General features: G+C 41.5%; 1 protein-coding gene and 1 long non-coding RNA gene across 14 annotated transcripts in view; one reads left to right on the top strand and one right to left on the bottom strand.

The window, feature by feature from the left end:
- The window catches only part of KIAA2012 (KIAA2012 ortholog), a 130364-nt gene that overhangs the window by 39786 nt on the left and 74544 nt on the right, over positions 1-16034 (top strand). For all 10 annotated transcript variants that reach the window (XM_072812716.1, XM_072812717.1, XM_072812723.1 and 7 more), the window contains one exon: positions 14223-14299. In XM_072812716.1, the coding sequence (XP_072668817.1) occupies positions 14223-14299 (77 nt within the window). The remainder of the gene's footprint in view (positions 1-14222; positions 14300-16034) is intronic.
- Positions 1-16034, bottom strand: part of LOC140625452 (uncharacterized) — a 172917-nt gene that overhangs the window by 156515 nt on the left and 368 nt on the right. For 3 of the 4 annotated variants that reach the window (XR_012024787.1, XR_012024788.1, XR_012024786.1), the window contains exons 2-4: positions 15662-15728; positions 14274-14536; positions 4634-4762 (exon numbers count right to left, since the gene is read on the bottom strand). This is a non-coding gene — a long non-coding RNA (uncharacterized lncRNA). Of the gene's footprint in view, positions 1-1599; positions 1662-4633; positions 4763-14273; positions 14537-15661; positions 15729-16034 lie in introns of all 4 variants that reach the window. The other variant, XR_012024789.1, reaches the window with a different exon arrangement.

Below are 16034 nucleotides of genomic sequence, written 5' to 3'. Positions count from 1 at the left end.
AGAAAAGAAAAGAAAAGAAAAGAAAAGAAAAGAAAAGAAAAGAAAGAAACCAGACTAAATGTCCATAGTCTTGAGGTTATTCTCAGCTCTACCACCTGCGATTTCTGTGATCATGGGCAAGTAATTTCACTGCTGTGACTTCAGCTTCCTCATATGGGGAAAGAAGAGTCAGAATTAGATCCAGTCCCATTAGATCTAGTCCCATAGAATGCCATTTCCTCACAAGGTTAACAGGCATTATATTAAAAAAAAAAAAAGGTTCTGAGGTTAAGTAGGTGTGGAAGTCAGTGGGTTAAAGCTAAGCAGATTCCCTACTGCAGGGTTTCACAAGGGCTCTAATATCCTAATGTGAATCCCTTCTCTTGCCCAAATGTATTTGACCACTTTGTTCTTTATTGTTTTCAGCAAAGCATTATGTGGATCTAAATCATTTTTGGAACACACTTTGGAACATGCTAAACTGATGCTTTCTATGGTTCCTTCTAGCTGTAATGCTTGCTGTATGTTACTAAATATGCCCTTTTCCCAAAGGCATCTTGGTGGGGCAGCTCTGCTGTCTGAATCCTGAAGCAGTATCTCACCCATTCAATAATTCATGACTGTTCTTGTTTTCATTTTCCAAACATCACTTCTGAATCATAGGGTCTACAATCCATCCTTCTCTGAGTGAGAAGTAGAGGAAGGTAAGAAGAAGCCAGTGTATAATAGGCCCTTTTGCTCAATCAGTGTTTGTTAACAACCCATAAGAAATCATGTTGACAATTCTAGGGATCTCGGATCAACTGAAATAAAGGAAAACGTGACTGGATAGAGTCACTTGGCACCCAGCATTTCCTTCCAGTAGGCCTTCCTGTATTGCAGAGTCTAGAAGGCTAAAAACACTTCCCAGATAACCTTTGCCATCAGGAGGCTGCATACAAATTTGGGTTCCGCCAAAGAGCTGCACTTGCAAGGGACACGGAGGGCAGAAGAAAAGCAGAAGCTTGGTGCTACTTACTCGGGCAAGCAAGCTCGTGAGGACTGAGTCTGTCCAGAGGTAGTTGCTACGGCAACTTTATAAGCATCAAGTTCTGTATAGTAACTCCATTCCTTTTAAAAATACCTGGTGGTTTCCATTCTCCACTAAGCTCTGACCGACATGCTCTCCTTACAGAAATTATGGGAGATTCCCATGAGGCTCGGCATGGGGCTAATTTGGGTCTGTCACATATACCACAGGGCAGACTGTGATAGCTGTGCTTGTTCCTGAACTTCATAGAGAAGTAGGGTTCTTTCCCTCATCACAGTGAGGCCAGCAAAGCCCCAGCAGCCCATACTCGAAGGTGTTCTGATAGCCACCAGCAGAGAGCCACTAAAAAACACTAGGGAGCCTCCTTCCCTTTGACAAAAACCTCTCATGATTCCTATGAGCACAAAGATTCCCCTACCTCACATTTGGCTGAAAATGTGTCATCAGCACTTTACACCTCCCAAAGAAGAAAAATGTCAAAAATAATAGTTCTCTCTGAATCTGCTGGAAATTTTTTAGGAAAAAAAATCAGTATGAAGTGCTAAAGAATATTTAGATCCTCTTTATTTTTTGCATATGATGGTACTTACATTTTTTACGAAGCCTGTGAAACTGAATTCTACTTCCCTTGCATTTGTTCCATTTCAGAGCCCTAGAGTCAAGAGTGAACGTAGGCATTGCATCCATCATCGTTTAAGCAGAGGAAGTGCTCAACAGACTTGCTGAGGACACTAGTAGATAAAACTGCAGAGCTCCAGTTGAAGTGGAGTTGGTCTGTGTCCCCTCAACTTCTCCACAGTTCAGCTAATTCTTCCCTTCCTAAGATGGCTCCTAGGCAGGGGTTCTAAAGCCACTGGAGTTATAAGACCACAGTTTGAAAACTCTGTCATTTGGGATGCCTGGGTGGCTCAAAAGCATCTGCTTTTGGCTCAGGGCATGATCCTAGGGTCCTGGGATCGAGTCCCACATCAGTCTCCCCATGGGGAGCCTGCCTCTCTCTCTGTGCCCCTCATGAATAAATAAAATCTTAAAAAAAAATAAAAAGAATATGCTCTCATTTTATAGATAAGGACACTGAGGCCCAGAGAAGCATGGTGATTTGCTCAAAGCCACACAGCTTCTATGTGGCAAATGTAAGGCTCAAATCCAGATTTTTCTGTGCCCACTTAGGTCAAAGTTCTTCCCACTAAATCATACTTGCCTCTGGTCTTACTTGTCCAAGTGTCCAGACTTCAAGGACTAGCTGAATTCCCACCTTCATTGTGATGTCTCAGCCTACACTGATTGCTACTTTTCTTAGGTTCTACTAAGTCTTACTGCCTGGGCCTCTCACCAGGCAGTCTATCACTTCCTTTATCTTTTTTACTTTTTTCTTCTTTCTTCTCTGAGATTTAAAATTCCTATGGGTATATCCCCTTTATCTACTTCTGAATATTGCAGAAAATACCATGTGCATTCTTGGAACACTGCCCATAGATAATGATTAAAACCATGACTAGCAGAGACTATAATTGTTCCCTAATATTCATTCTTTCATTATTCCTTTTATTAGTAGCACCTAAGTTTAGCTGAATATATGGCTGCTGGCTAGAAATTGTTTCCCAGATTTTCTTGCAACCAAGCATGGCCATGTAACTAAGTTGTGTTTAATAAGATGTGAATAGGAGTAATGTGAACTCCCAGTCATTTTCTTAAAAGGACACTGCTCACTCTTCTCTTTACCAAAGGAGGTCCTTTTCCCCTTGAACTTGGCTGAGGTGGTAAAATAGCTTCAACCATGTGGAAGAGGGCAATACTCTTTGGGATAATGGAACCAGAAGATACAGGAAACCTTAGTGCTCAGATAACTTCATGGAGCAAAGCCACCCAGTCTGCCCACCTACCTCTCTGCTCCTATCCAAAAGAGAAATAAATGTTTATCTTTCAGAGTTTTTTTTTGTTACAGCAGCTTGCCACATTCCTTAACTAAAATAATGTAACTATAATAATATCTTCTGTCCTAGTTTATACTTTGTAACAAAGCAGATCATATTTGGGTTACCTAGGTGGCTCCGTTGGTTGAGAAACCAAGAGAAACCTCTTGGTTTCTGCTCAGATCATGATCTCATGCAGGTTATGATCTCAGGGTAATGAGATCGAGCCCCATGTGGCTCTGCACTCAGCAAGGAATCTGCTTGAAGATTCACTCCCTCTTCCTTCCCTCCCCGCCCCAGACTCACACATGCACACTGGCTCTCTCAAAAAATAAAAAATAAAAAAATAAAAAACCCAAACAGATCATACTTGCAGTACATCTTGTAAAGTAGTAAGTAAAATTCTGATATAAAATTATTGGACCTAAAAGAGAGAAGACCCATTAACAGGTATGCCTGACTCCCTTAGTAAAATGTACTGAACACCTACAATATGCTAGGGACATAGAAGGACATTGATATTGAGAGAACACTCTCAACCACTGTGTGATCTCATTCCCTCAGCCCAATATTCCCATGATAGGAGTATTTTCATTCACATATCATAGGTGAGGAAACTGAAACATAGGAGCCTAACTCCCTTGTGCATGTTGATTTTATCTGGTAGGCAGTGAGCTTATTCATTCCCAGGCCTACCGACCCTAGACCCTAGAGTTCGTGCTCTTCTCACCCCACTTCCGAGGCTCAGCACCTGTGGCTACTGCCCTTCAGGGCCTCACAGATCAAGTGAGGACAGACTCAGAAGCAATTAACTCTACCTGCATTAGAGACCTAACCAACACAATTCTGAGGTGTTCAAGGAAAGAGCAATTAATTCTAACCTAGGGGACTGGGAGGGATTTTTGCGGAGAAATCTCATTTGCACTGACCTTTGAGACACTAGCAGATGTGGATAAACAAAGAAGAGAGAAAGACACGGCCAACCAAGGGGCCAGCATGAACAAAGACAAAGACAGACAGGAAAGTAGAATGCATGTGGGAAATGATGAGCAGCCCATGTGAATGGATGGTGAGGGGCTTCACGGGAGGAGATGGGGCTGAAAGTCAGGCCAGGGCCAGACCAGAGAGGCCTTGTGTTCCAGGAGAAAGCTGTGATGCTGCTTTTTAAGCAACAAGGAATAACAGATGTTTGAGGAGGCATGTCATGTAACCTAGCACATGTGCCAGCATGAAGGAACAGGCAAGAGACAAGGCTGAGCATTCAGGCTACTGCAGAGCCATCCAGGCAACAGCTGATGAGGGCCTGAACAGAAGGCAGCACGCAGATGTAGGGGGTGCAGCCAGGCTGTGGGGTTGTGTACCAGCCCTCTGAATCCTAGCAGCCAGGGACATGCCTGATAACAGAGTCTCTACAAAACTGGCTGCAAGGCTCATCTCCAATTTTCTACTCAAATTACTTTCTTCTGTTTTCACTTTCAGTGAAGAGGGTTTCTTTGGGGGCTGTGTGTGTGTGTGTGTTTGTGTGTGTGAAGTATTGTAGTTAAGATAAAGCAAGAGTGGAAGACCCCGGGTCCCATCACCCCCAGGGCAGCACACACAGGGCCACAGCCCTCTCCTGACTGGCATTCAGCTTCAGCCATCACTCTCATTTTTAAGTCAAACTCCCACCAACACACATATAAAATAAATTCCAGCATCACACACCTCTCACCTTCTCAGTGTGCAATGGGCCTGTTTTCTGGCTTCTGTATTCTTGGGGAAGTGGTTGAGCTTCCTAGCATACAACTGTGGTAAACAGTAAGAGTCCTATGGAAAACTGTGATAGCAGATTTCTTGGGAGCTGTAAGGCAAAGGGCAAGGCAGCAAGCAGTGATGGAAAGTGTGTGTATAACCCTCCTATACCCTCTTACCCCAGCACACATTGAGGTTTCTCTTTCATGATTGTTTTTAGCCTCTTTTTCCTTTCCAACCACCGACCACTCAATTCTTTGAGGGAAAATTAACATTCATTATGCAATTTATCTCCCTCCTTTTAATCCAGAGTGTCTGTCTCCAAGGTCCCTACTCAATAATTAATGTTTGTTCTCATTTCCCATTCTCAAGAGCATCTATTCTTGAACTGTAGGGTCAACAATTAACACTAATTATGGCTTTTCCTCTCTCTAGTGTTGGTTCTTAGAATCCCAAGTTGCCCTGCTCAGCCTAAGTTATGTGTGTGCACACGGCTGTGTCTGTGCACTCCAGGGAGGAAAAACACCCAGGAACAGGCTTTTCCAAGCCCACCACAGTTTAGCAAATCAATAAAAACGAACATTCTTTTTTTGGCAACCTGTCTAGGGTATTTATCATCCATAATGAGACAATGAAGCATGCATACATACATACATACGTGTATTTGGATATGAGTTGGAGGGGCAATTAGAAGATCTCAAAGTCTTTTCCAGGTTGAATTTTCTATGATTTCTCCCTCACTTTTCCTTCCTATTGGTATCTCTTCAATACCTCATATACCCCAAACCCCTAACCACCCGCCCCCACACACACTCCCAAATTTCCCATTAAAAACTATTCTTCTATCTCAGATCCATTCAGTTGACCTCTTTGCCATCTATCATCACCACCCCCTTCCCTTAACTGTTTTTCTCTGGAACATCATGCAAATTCTCCTCATTCATTGAAACAGCATTGTTTTAACTAGTTTTCATTTTGACTGACAAGGACAGCCAGGAAAATAATTCTCGCCCAAGGTAACTTTAAGAGATTGAAAAAAAAAATTAGGGCTGTGCAGAAGCCTGTCTGTCCTCTTGGCTAGAATCAGATGGGCTAGAATCCCTCCTGTCCCCCCTGGTCCAACCCTTGTATTTGTGCTACAGCTGCAGGCTGGGGCTCCTCACACTTGTCTGTCATCCCCCTATTGCTGCATGCACTGGGGCCCCACAGCACATCTGCTGTTCAAATCTGGGCATCTCCTCACAGCATGTGTCAAGCATTAACTATTTCATGCTCTTACTCCATCAAAAGTTCCCCTCTCAGAATTTCAGCATCACAGTCCCTACAGGATTTCACCCTTAAACATCTTAAATAAAAGTATTATTTTCTTCCAGGCTTTTAAAATCCCAGATCAACCTTCTCTCCATGATAGCATCAACAGATTTTTTTTTAAAAAACCATTCAATTTATTATGAGGCTTAAGCATCAAAGCTCCACTTGGTTTTCCCTTGTCTTGAGGTAAGAAAAATAGCTTTTTTTCAAGACATTTTCACACTCATAGGTAAAACCCCTATTGTTTTTCAGCCTATGAATCTGTCAATTCAAATACCAGCCATGAAAAGAAGGGGTCTAGTATTCAGCGTCCCCTAAGAAGTAAGATTTTTCTCTAAAAAAGTCACCTCTACTTCTCCTCTATATCATGTGATTCGCATACACATTATTTTATACTGAGACCTCCAGAAACATGCAATTTCTCCCCTAATATAGCAATAAGTAGGGAAGAGGATTCACTTCTTGGAGAGCCTCAGAAATGTGGTATCCTCAGGAGTTACTCATGGGTAGCCCCGTGTGCTGTGGCCTGAGTATAAATATTAGGCGAGAAGAGGAGCTAGACCAAGTACTTGTGCTTAGCAGGCCCAGTAAAAATCTGCAGGGGTGTCCTATGGGTTCCGCAGGTCATATGCTGCACAATTCACATTATAATGAGGTGGATGTTGCACAGCTCAGCCTGCGCCACCACAAATGAGGAAAGTATCTGGAAAACACTCTTGAACATGTATTCTAAATGGAGGACTGAGGCCAGTACTACTTCTTCCAAGCTCCCTTTTATACTTCATTCCCCCATTTAGAAAGAAGCAAAAACTAGGAGTGTAGGTTGACTTTGTAGCTCATCCTCTGTCTACCACCATTGCTGCTTCTGCCTCAGACCGGGGGAAAGGATGATTATGTAGAGACCTTCCCTCTCTCCTAAAAATCGTCTTTGATTAATAGAGAAATGTGTGTGGTCTTCCTCACTGCTTATTTTGGGGCAGGCAGCAATGAATCCTGAATGAGGGACCTGCTATAGTGACAGGAAGCAATGTCACAGATGGAGTGCTGGAGCCAGAGCTGAGGGGAAGGAATTGTTTTTGCCAGAGACTACAAAACTAGAAAGAGAAAAGGCACAATCATACGCTTGCCAATCTCAAAATCTGTAAGCAGAGAAGTAGTTGAGAGCCTGGCATTCTGCATTACGCCTCCTGCCATTCTCCTTGGATGGACATCCTGACCATGGTGGGAAGTTTCAGTGTCAGTTCTGTTCTTTTTCACTTGTTGGTTGGAACTGGGCCAGAACAGCTCTTAATAGGAGCCCTCTAGTAGTGAAGGAGGATGATAATGATGATGATGGAGATGATAGCTATCATTGTTATCTATCTTTGATATGCCAAACATTTGTGCTGAGGGCATTACATTCATTATTTTACTTCGTCCTTACAGCAATGATATGAGGTAAATTCTATTGCTATCCTCATATTTCATCTAGGATGATGTGACTCAGAGAGGTTAAGTGACTTGCCCAAGGTAAATGGGCACACAGCTAAATGGCTGTGATTTGAACCCCAGAAGCCTGCATTTTTATCACAATGCATGTTTAGCAGTGATGTCAATGTAAACAGGCATGTTTCCATCTGACAAAATGGAGCCTTTGGAAGTTCCTGATTTTATAAGCCATACAAATAAATGGTTTCTGTTGTACATCCTTTTCTCCCCCAACTCCCCTTACTTAGCATCAGACACCCTTTGGTGGGTAACACTGAAAATGATTTGCAACTTTTAGAGACATAAGAAGAGAAGAAGCTAAAAAAAAAAAAAAAAAAAAGTAGGAATAATTTGGGAGAAGCCAAACTCTTGAGACAGATTTTCTAGGAAGAGAGGCCATAACAGGGTAGCTCTCCAGACCAAAAACATTCTTACTAATATGGCCAAAAATGTTATAATTTCACTTCATTCTACTATTAAAATCTTATTAATAGATTCACTTTGAATTCAGAAGTATTCTCTTAAAAGGTTGATACTTCTGATAATAGTCATTCACCCTTTAGTTTAAAAAAATTATTTGATCAGATGGCTGTCCTCTTGCAACCTACCTGAGAACTAGCTGCTTTGAGGGACTAAAAATTCTGACAGAGATAGGAAGAGAGGTGGGTAATTTCAGAGTGAAGAGAGGTTTAAGCATTGAAACATGCATGGCTAGTTGACTGCCTTAGAGGGCTTAGATGAACAGAAACAGCTATATAGAGAAGAAGGCACAAGAAAAAGAAAAGTACAGAAAGGGAAATGGTAGAGTGCCAACGACAAACTTGGACTATTTCAGAATTGCCCCATGGCAAGCTCTATATTCAGGGAAAGAAAAGAAAAAGGTTCATTTCCTCTTTTCTCTACTTCTAGTAGCTAGAAGACCTTAGGCTCATGCAAATCTCTTTATTTCCAAGCTTTTGAATATACTGTTGCCTCTGCCGAGAATACAATTCTTCATCTCTTCCTACCCCCTGTCATTTTTTAGAATTGCAGTAAAATATATACAACATAAAATTTGCCATTTTAACAATTTTTAAGTGTACCATTCCGTACCATTGAGTAGATTCTCATCATGGTGCAACCAATTTCCAGAACTCTTCTTGCAAAACTGAGATCCTATACCCCTTAAATAACAACTCCCCCTTCCAATGGGACCGCTCACATAGGCTAGAGAACCTCTTTCAAGGCTTAGATGTAGGAAATATTTGTTCCTTTGATTTGCTCAATAACCTTAACAAAAAATTCTTGCATCTCTTTGGCCTTAAAATTACCATTTGTTTTTAAGAAAATGGATATAACAGTATTCTGAAAATATTTGATACTCCCTGCAACTGGGTTCAAAGAGCAATTTAAGACATCTATTCACTGGAATTATCTATAGATCTTTCACAACTCTTTGTTTTCTTTTTGATCATTTGGTTTTAATGACTATTTTCAGGAAAAATGATAGGATTATAAAGAATTATATAATGGTGGGCTTTGGGTATTTGTGAACTTGAAGGTCAGCTTCAACTATTTGCAAATGACTTCACAAATCAGTGACACATACAATATGTCATCTTACAGAGGCATGGAATCAAATCAAAGCTTTAAGGCTGGAAAACAAAAGACCATCACTAAGCTAGTGAGTTCACCTTGCTCTCCTCTGAGCACCCATAGCTCACTGTTGTGATCTATATTCACTACAACACCTGCAATTGCTCTTGTGAAGTTATTTTTCAAAAAGAGGAATACTGATTCTTTTTATATAAATATTGCTAAATGGCCCTAAATAGAAGGCCAACTGCTGGAGCTGATGATAAAAATAAGAGAAAGTGATGTGGTCTAACATTTTTATGATTCTCTGGAAAAAAAATAATTTTATAAATCACCCTAACCCTTTATTTATAGACTCATTAAGAACTTGAAGAACTCCTCTTCTTTTTATTGGGAATATGAAATACACTAGAGGTATTCACAAATCTAAGGATTCTTGAAATTCTCAGAATGTGAGAATAGCCACAAATAGCTATTCTTCTAAATAGCCAGAATCTGCTGTTCACTTACTGTATAATATGCACAAGGGGTCAGGGCCTTGTTCAAGCAGTGAAGTAACGTTTAGCACAATGCATTTTAAGGCTGGTATGGATTTTAAGGTATGGTAGGGTGTGTATGTATGAGTGTGTGAGTATAGTACCAGTTATATCTTTCAACCTATAATAAAGTTTAGAATATTATTTTTTCTTCTGTCAGAATGACCAAAAAATTATAACTTTTATTAACTAGTAATCCATAAATACTCCTTTCCATTTCCTCATGCCTCTGACATTTGTGGCATAAAGAAGCATGAGGCTTTTCTTTAGGATTTTTTTTCTCCTAGCTTTTTTCACACATTTTCCTGTGGCCTATGGCTTTTCATTTACTGTTGTCTTAGTTCTCTACAATTCCTTATTTGAAAAAATAATGAAGTCACAAGCATTGGAAAATGTCCAATAGAGAGTGAGTCTGTTTTACAAAGCACATAGAATTGCTTATTCATTTATTCATTAAACAAACACTAAGGGACCATCTACTAATGCATATACTGGGGTAGGCACATGAATACAGTTGAGAAACAAAGTCCATGCCTTCGTGTTGTCCACAGTAGATTATGGTGACAGCTATAAATAAGTACAGACTAACTCAGCCTTTGAGAAGGCTTTTGGAATGACTTTCTAAAGATATATGTAGGAACTAGCCAAGTGAAGAAGAGGAAGGGATGCTCCAGGGAAAGGGACCACCTTAAGGTTAGAGAACATGGCGACATGGGAGAAGTGTAAGCAGCTTATAATCACTGGCCCCCAGGGCACAGGAAGAGAAGAGAGTGGGGAAAAGTGCAGTTAGCTAGTGAGGTAGGCAAGAGCTAGATTATGAAAAGCCATAGTAACAACTGAGAAATTTATCCCAAAGATTGTGAGATCCTATTTATGCAGGATCTCACAATTAATATAACCAGATTTTTATTTTAGAGAAATGACTCTTCCAACTATCTGAAAAATGGATTGAAGGGGGTAAGCCCAAAGGCTAGAAGACCAGACGTCTATACTTATTTGAGAAGGAGTGACCAAGAATAGTATCTCTCATAGAATTAAGATCACCACTCGAGGGGCACCTGGGTGGTTCAGTGGTTGAGCATCTGCCTTTGGCTCAGGTCGTGATCCCAGAGTCCTGGGATCGAGTCCCGCATCAGGCTCCCCATGGGGAGCCTGCTTTTCCCTCTGCCTATGTCTCTGCCTCTCTCTCTCTCTGTGCCTCTCATGAATAAATAAATAAAATCTTAAAAAAAAAAAAAAAAAAGATCACCACCTGAATTGAATTGGTTGGCCACTTTGTAGCTCCACCTTCAGCCATTCTTGTTAATTCTCTTCTTCCTCAGTCTTCCATCACAGGTATCCTTATTAATCCCACAATGTATCTTGAATGAAGGGTTTCTTGTGCAGTTGATATTTTATTGCTACAAAACTTGAATTTAGATTCTGCCGTCTAGCTTGCCTTCCATTCTGGGTTTGGTAAACTGCCATGTACCTTTGGACCTCTCCATAAAAAATAATTTATGAACTTTTGGGAGAACTTGGTGTTCCCAAAGCTAAATCCAAACCCTTGAGACTGAACTAGACTTGGTCTAAGAAGATATAAGCAAGTAAAAGAACTCTTATTCCAACTTGTAAGAAAAATACTGCCCTTGCATTTACTAGGCATTTCCATATTCAAATTCAGACCAATGTATATCTTCTAGATGAATCTACTTGGCTCCTTTAATAGAGCTCTTTGGGGTATGTCTTTAGCTTGGAGATTTTCTCAGGTCTTGAGTAACTGTTTGATATGCCCATCTCACTCTCCTCTTCACCCAAGATTTAAAGTAAAAAATGTGTAGCATAATCAAGGTCTTAAATCTTATCCCAATAATTTGATAATGACAATACCAAAAGGCCATCTTGGGTCTTGGTTTCCTGCATTAAACAATCAGATCAAGATTTATTATAACACGTCAAACACTCCATAGATCATAGGCATCTTGAGTCATATCATATAAAATAAAGTATTTTTAGATATCATACTTAAGAAAAGGTCAGCAAGGCTATGTAAAGGCACCAGAATTATCTTCCTTTTATGGTTTAGTTCATACTGGAAGATTTTTTAAATTAATCTGGAATTTGCCTTTGGATTTTCCATTTTTGACCACAAATACAAAACCATGAAGGTAAAAAAGCTGACTTTCAGGACTCCTCCCATTGGCTTCTGCTAGGGTCAGCAGGTCCATGTGTAAAGCTGTGAGAAGGCAGAGTGCTTTCTGAGATCTGTTTGGCAGTAGATATATCCCCTCTCCAATGAGGAACCACTGCAAATTATGGGGGAAGTGTCATGAGAGCATACTAGGGATCAAAGAGTACTCATCCCTCAGAAATGACATGTGTGGGAAAAGGCCCTAAACATATTTAAATGTACCTCCAAAAGCTACTGCCCTTGTAACCACAGAATGTTTGGCCACTTTGGAGCCTGTGGGTCTGATGTCCTTTCCCAAGCCCTGACACACAACCACGAAGTCAGGTGGCCTAGTCTGCCTGATAAGATGACTTTTTAGTTTAGTCTCTATTCTGATACCAATGAGACCCACCAGAGTATCCCATACCAAGGGAAATAAGCATTCTGAAACAATGGGAATAAATAGGACTATATTTCATTTTTATCAAAACAACAAACAAAGACAACTTGGGAATTAAACATCATCAACATAGGTTTAAATAGAAGGAAATTTTAAGGCACCCTATTCCATGCTAGAATCAGATGCTCTTTCCTGCTTTTGAGTGTTTGGTGAAGGATCCCATGATTTGAAAAAGGCAGAAGAGTTTGGGATGAGACCCCAACTTGTAAGGGTCATCTCTGAAACAGCCTGATTATCTGGTGGGAATGCTATCTCCTTGCTAAAAGCCTGTGGTTAGATTAATGCTAGCATTTGAAAATCTGTTCTGGCCTGATGGTGGGCAGCCAGAGAAGGAATGTGTTTTCTGTTTATCTCTTTAGTGGCAGAAATGTTCATCACAGAAAGACTCCGAGCTCCCAGTTTCAGGCAGGCCTGGAAGTTGTGCAGTCTGTAGTCTGTGAATGTACACATCAGCTCGGAATGATGAGAAAGAGCCAGGCCTGTGTTCACAGCCAGTTGCCTGCATTGGGTGATGGGTCAATCAGTTTCTTCAACTTGATAACAAGGGTAGATCCAGCCACATTGTTGGGAGAGGAAGTTTTACCACCCCCATTGCTTTATCTCCCAGGAATGCAGTTTGAGTTGTGTCTCCTCCTTGACAGCATGGACCTCAGTAAATTACCAGGGTCTTGACCCAAGAGATGGAGAAGTCCTAAGCGATTTTTTTAGTCTCCTATCTAAAAATGTGTTTACATTTCTTGAACTCTGGCTGACTGATTCATTCTCCTGGTGTTGCAAGAACTTTCTTTATGCATTAGAATTTATAAGTTTCATTTCTAAAAGACCCAAGTTTCCTTCCAAGCCACAGTGAAGTGAACCTCCTCTCAACACAATTCTGCTGGGCTGGATTTGTCCAAAGGATGGATCATGGCCAAGCAGCTGTGATGTGGCAAGCTCAAGTGAGGCTAATGGAAGGAGTGTGATGTGGAAGGGAAAGCATTAGATACTAAGTCAGGAGATTTGGGTTCAGGTTCTGGTCTTACACTATTTCAAGGACTAGCCTTAAGCCAATCTCTTGAAACCACTCTCTGGGCCTCAGTTTCCCCAGCTGTTTAAATCTGTCCTTTCAAACAAGAACAGGACAGCTGAGAAACAACAGAAAAGGAAAGGTCAGCCCACAAGGAATGAGTAGAAGCTTCAGGTCAAAGAGACAAAGATGCCATGGGCTCTTAAAAGTAGCAAGCATAGAAATAACTTTTTGTTGGACACTCCACCCACACTAGAGACTAAAACCCTTGTCAGTGGAGCCACGTGCTTAGCTAAATCTGTTCTCAAATAAACATTCCTTTATAAACATTAAATTCACTTTCTTAGGAATAAAAAGGAAAACAAAATAAATCCTATCCTTTTGCAGCATGGGGTTGGAGTCTTGGGCTCAAATCATTTCTGAAAACCTCACTTGTTCTACAACCTAAGTTTCCATATCTGTGGAGGGCAGTGGTCATGCAACCACGGAGGACAGTCATGCAGAGTAACACCACATTGTCTGCATGGCACCTGCTTCATGGCAACCTCCGCAATTTTCCTTTGTCCCCTCTCACGAGCCCTACTTTGGCCTTTGCCTTTGTTTTATGTTTCCACTTCTCCTGTAGCCCCCTCACATGAGAAGGGAAAAGGGAAATCTCTGATCTCTCTATCTGGAAGGTTGCAGAAGCATTTTCCTACTTCAGTGAAGTACAATCATGCAAAATTTATATTCAACAGTATCAGCAGATTTTTTTCCATCAATATTTCCTTTTTAATTCCAGCTTTATCTGAATTTTCGTAGCACAAAGAATTTACTTTTTTCTTTGAAAGAGCAACCAAGACAAGAAAAATAGAAATTTGAATATAACTTCTCAACATAACATGGTATTTAGATGGTGCTTATAGAGGGTACAGATGTTGTTTGGCGAGTAAATTCAAATGTCATAGGTGTGTGTTTATAATCTTATACACATGACCTGGATGTGTATGTATATAGTATATAAAAAAATTAATGAGACCTAGATCTGACAACTTTAATCTTTTTTCTCTGTGACTTTCACCATAGCAAACACTGAATCCAGAACCTATCTTCTCACGAATCTTAATGAAATCTCACCTTTGACCCAAAAGCCAGAGAAGCAGGTACAGTATTGACTGAACAGCATGAAACTGGGAGGCAGGATGTTGGGTTCTTGTGCTGGCTTGCTGTGTGACCCTGGGTGAGAGTCTTCATCTCTCTGGACCTCATTTGCCTCATCAATAAAATGAGACAAGTGGATTATAAAATCACAGAGGTTCCTTGGAATGTCAGCTCAACTTGGGCTGTTTTGTGTGGCTCTTCGTGTGCCTGAATGAGTTGAATCAGCCTTTCCCTGACTTCTGCAAAGTCAAAAAGGGAATAAGGAAACACAGAAAGGTATCATCCATCAAGGCAGCTGGCACTAAGACTCTGTGCTAAAGGGTCCATTTTTTCCCATTCAACTCTTATTCCAATGGGGAGGGGGAAGAGTAACAATCAAGGGAAATAAATGTAAGGATACTATGAAGAAAGGAGACAAATGCTTCATTTGGATGGGTCAGAAATATCTATTAGCGTTTCAAGGATGCACATTCACAAATATTTCTAAGTTTGTTCCTTTATTTGAAGCTTTGAGGTTGGGACTCTTCAAATTCACTCTAGAGAGACAACTCAGGGGAATTCTTAGAGCTGTCCCCAGGGTCTCAGAGAACCTGAAGAGAGGCAGCACAGCTCCAGGGCACTCTCAGGTCTCTTCCTGCTGGGCGACAGCCTGGGCTAGGAGAGGAGGGCATGACCTCCCTTATCCCTGGCTTCCTGCCACAGCCCGGCTTTCTCCTCTGGCCACACATTCATTAAAAAACAATAATAATAAAAGTAGTTTTGTTTTCCTGTGTGTGCCTAGCTGGGTTCTGAGGAAGGACCTGAACTCTCACTGTTAGAACCCCAGGCCTGGGCCAGGCCTCTGCTGAGGTAAAACACAGCTGAGCTGACCCTTCCTGCTACTGAGGAACCACTGAACCAACGTTTGCTTCTTCTTTTTTTTTTTTTTTGCATTCCTGCTTTGAAGCCTTTATGAGGGATCTAGAAGGTTTTCTTTTTTAAGAGAGTCTGTGACTAAGGAAAATATAACTATGCTATATTTTGATAATTCCACAATTCCAAAGGCCTTGCAGATGCCTCACATAACCCTAAACATGCTCCAAATTCACACAGCTCCCCTGCCTGTATTTCAGGAGACCTAATATCACCTGCCATAAAAGAGTGGCTCAGTCCTGTCAAATTAAGCCCTAGACCGAATTATTAACCTTGCAGTCAGAAAGGGGGCGCACCAGACCGAGGGCCTTAAACTCTAATCGTACGTAGGCTTCCCCTGTGAAGCTGTGGCCGACCGGCTCACTCTGCGAACTTCGGGGGCCTCTTTCGTGAAGAGGGCCGTTGTTCCCCCACAGAACCGGTGGGTTTGTCCAAGTCGCAAGTAGTCTTACCTCCTTTTCAAGTGGGCCCCAAAAGGAAAGGCATCCGAGGAGACCGTCTAGGGAGCCCCGCCAGCCCCTAAACACAGGGAGAGTGGGGGTGAGGCTGAGGAAGGGGGAGGAGGCTCCCACCCCTCCCTTCTGGAGGCTAATGGCCCTTTATTAGATTAATCACCGACTAAAATTGTAACTACTTCCTCAACTGACTCCATGCAAACGACTAATTTCATGTTGACTATAAAGCATCTGGAAAGGATTTAGAAACAAATTTGTGCCCAGCAGATTTCAGTTCCGTGCCCTGATGGGCCGCGGGCAAACCCAGTGGGCTCCCTGCAGGGTGAGGCAGCTGGGGGGGGGGGGCACCCAAGGCTGATCTGCATCCGCA

This window comes from Canis lupus, chromosome 36, assembly GCF_048164855.1.
Source record: "Canis lupus baileyi chromosome 36, mCanLup2.hap1, whole genome shotgun sequence".
In the NCBI taxonomy this organism is placed as follows: domain Eukaryota; kingdom Metazoa; phylum Chordata; class Mammalia; order Carnivora; family Canidae; genus Canis; species Canis lupus.
The sequence above is the reverse complement of the archived record's forward strand: the minus strand, read 5'-3'. Positions and strand labels throughout refer to the sequence as shown.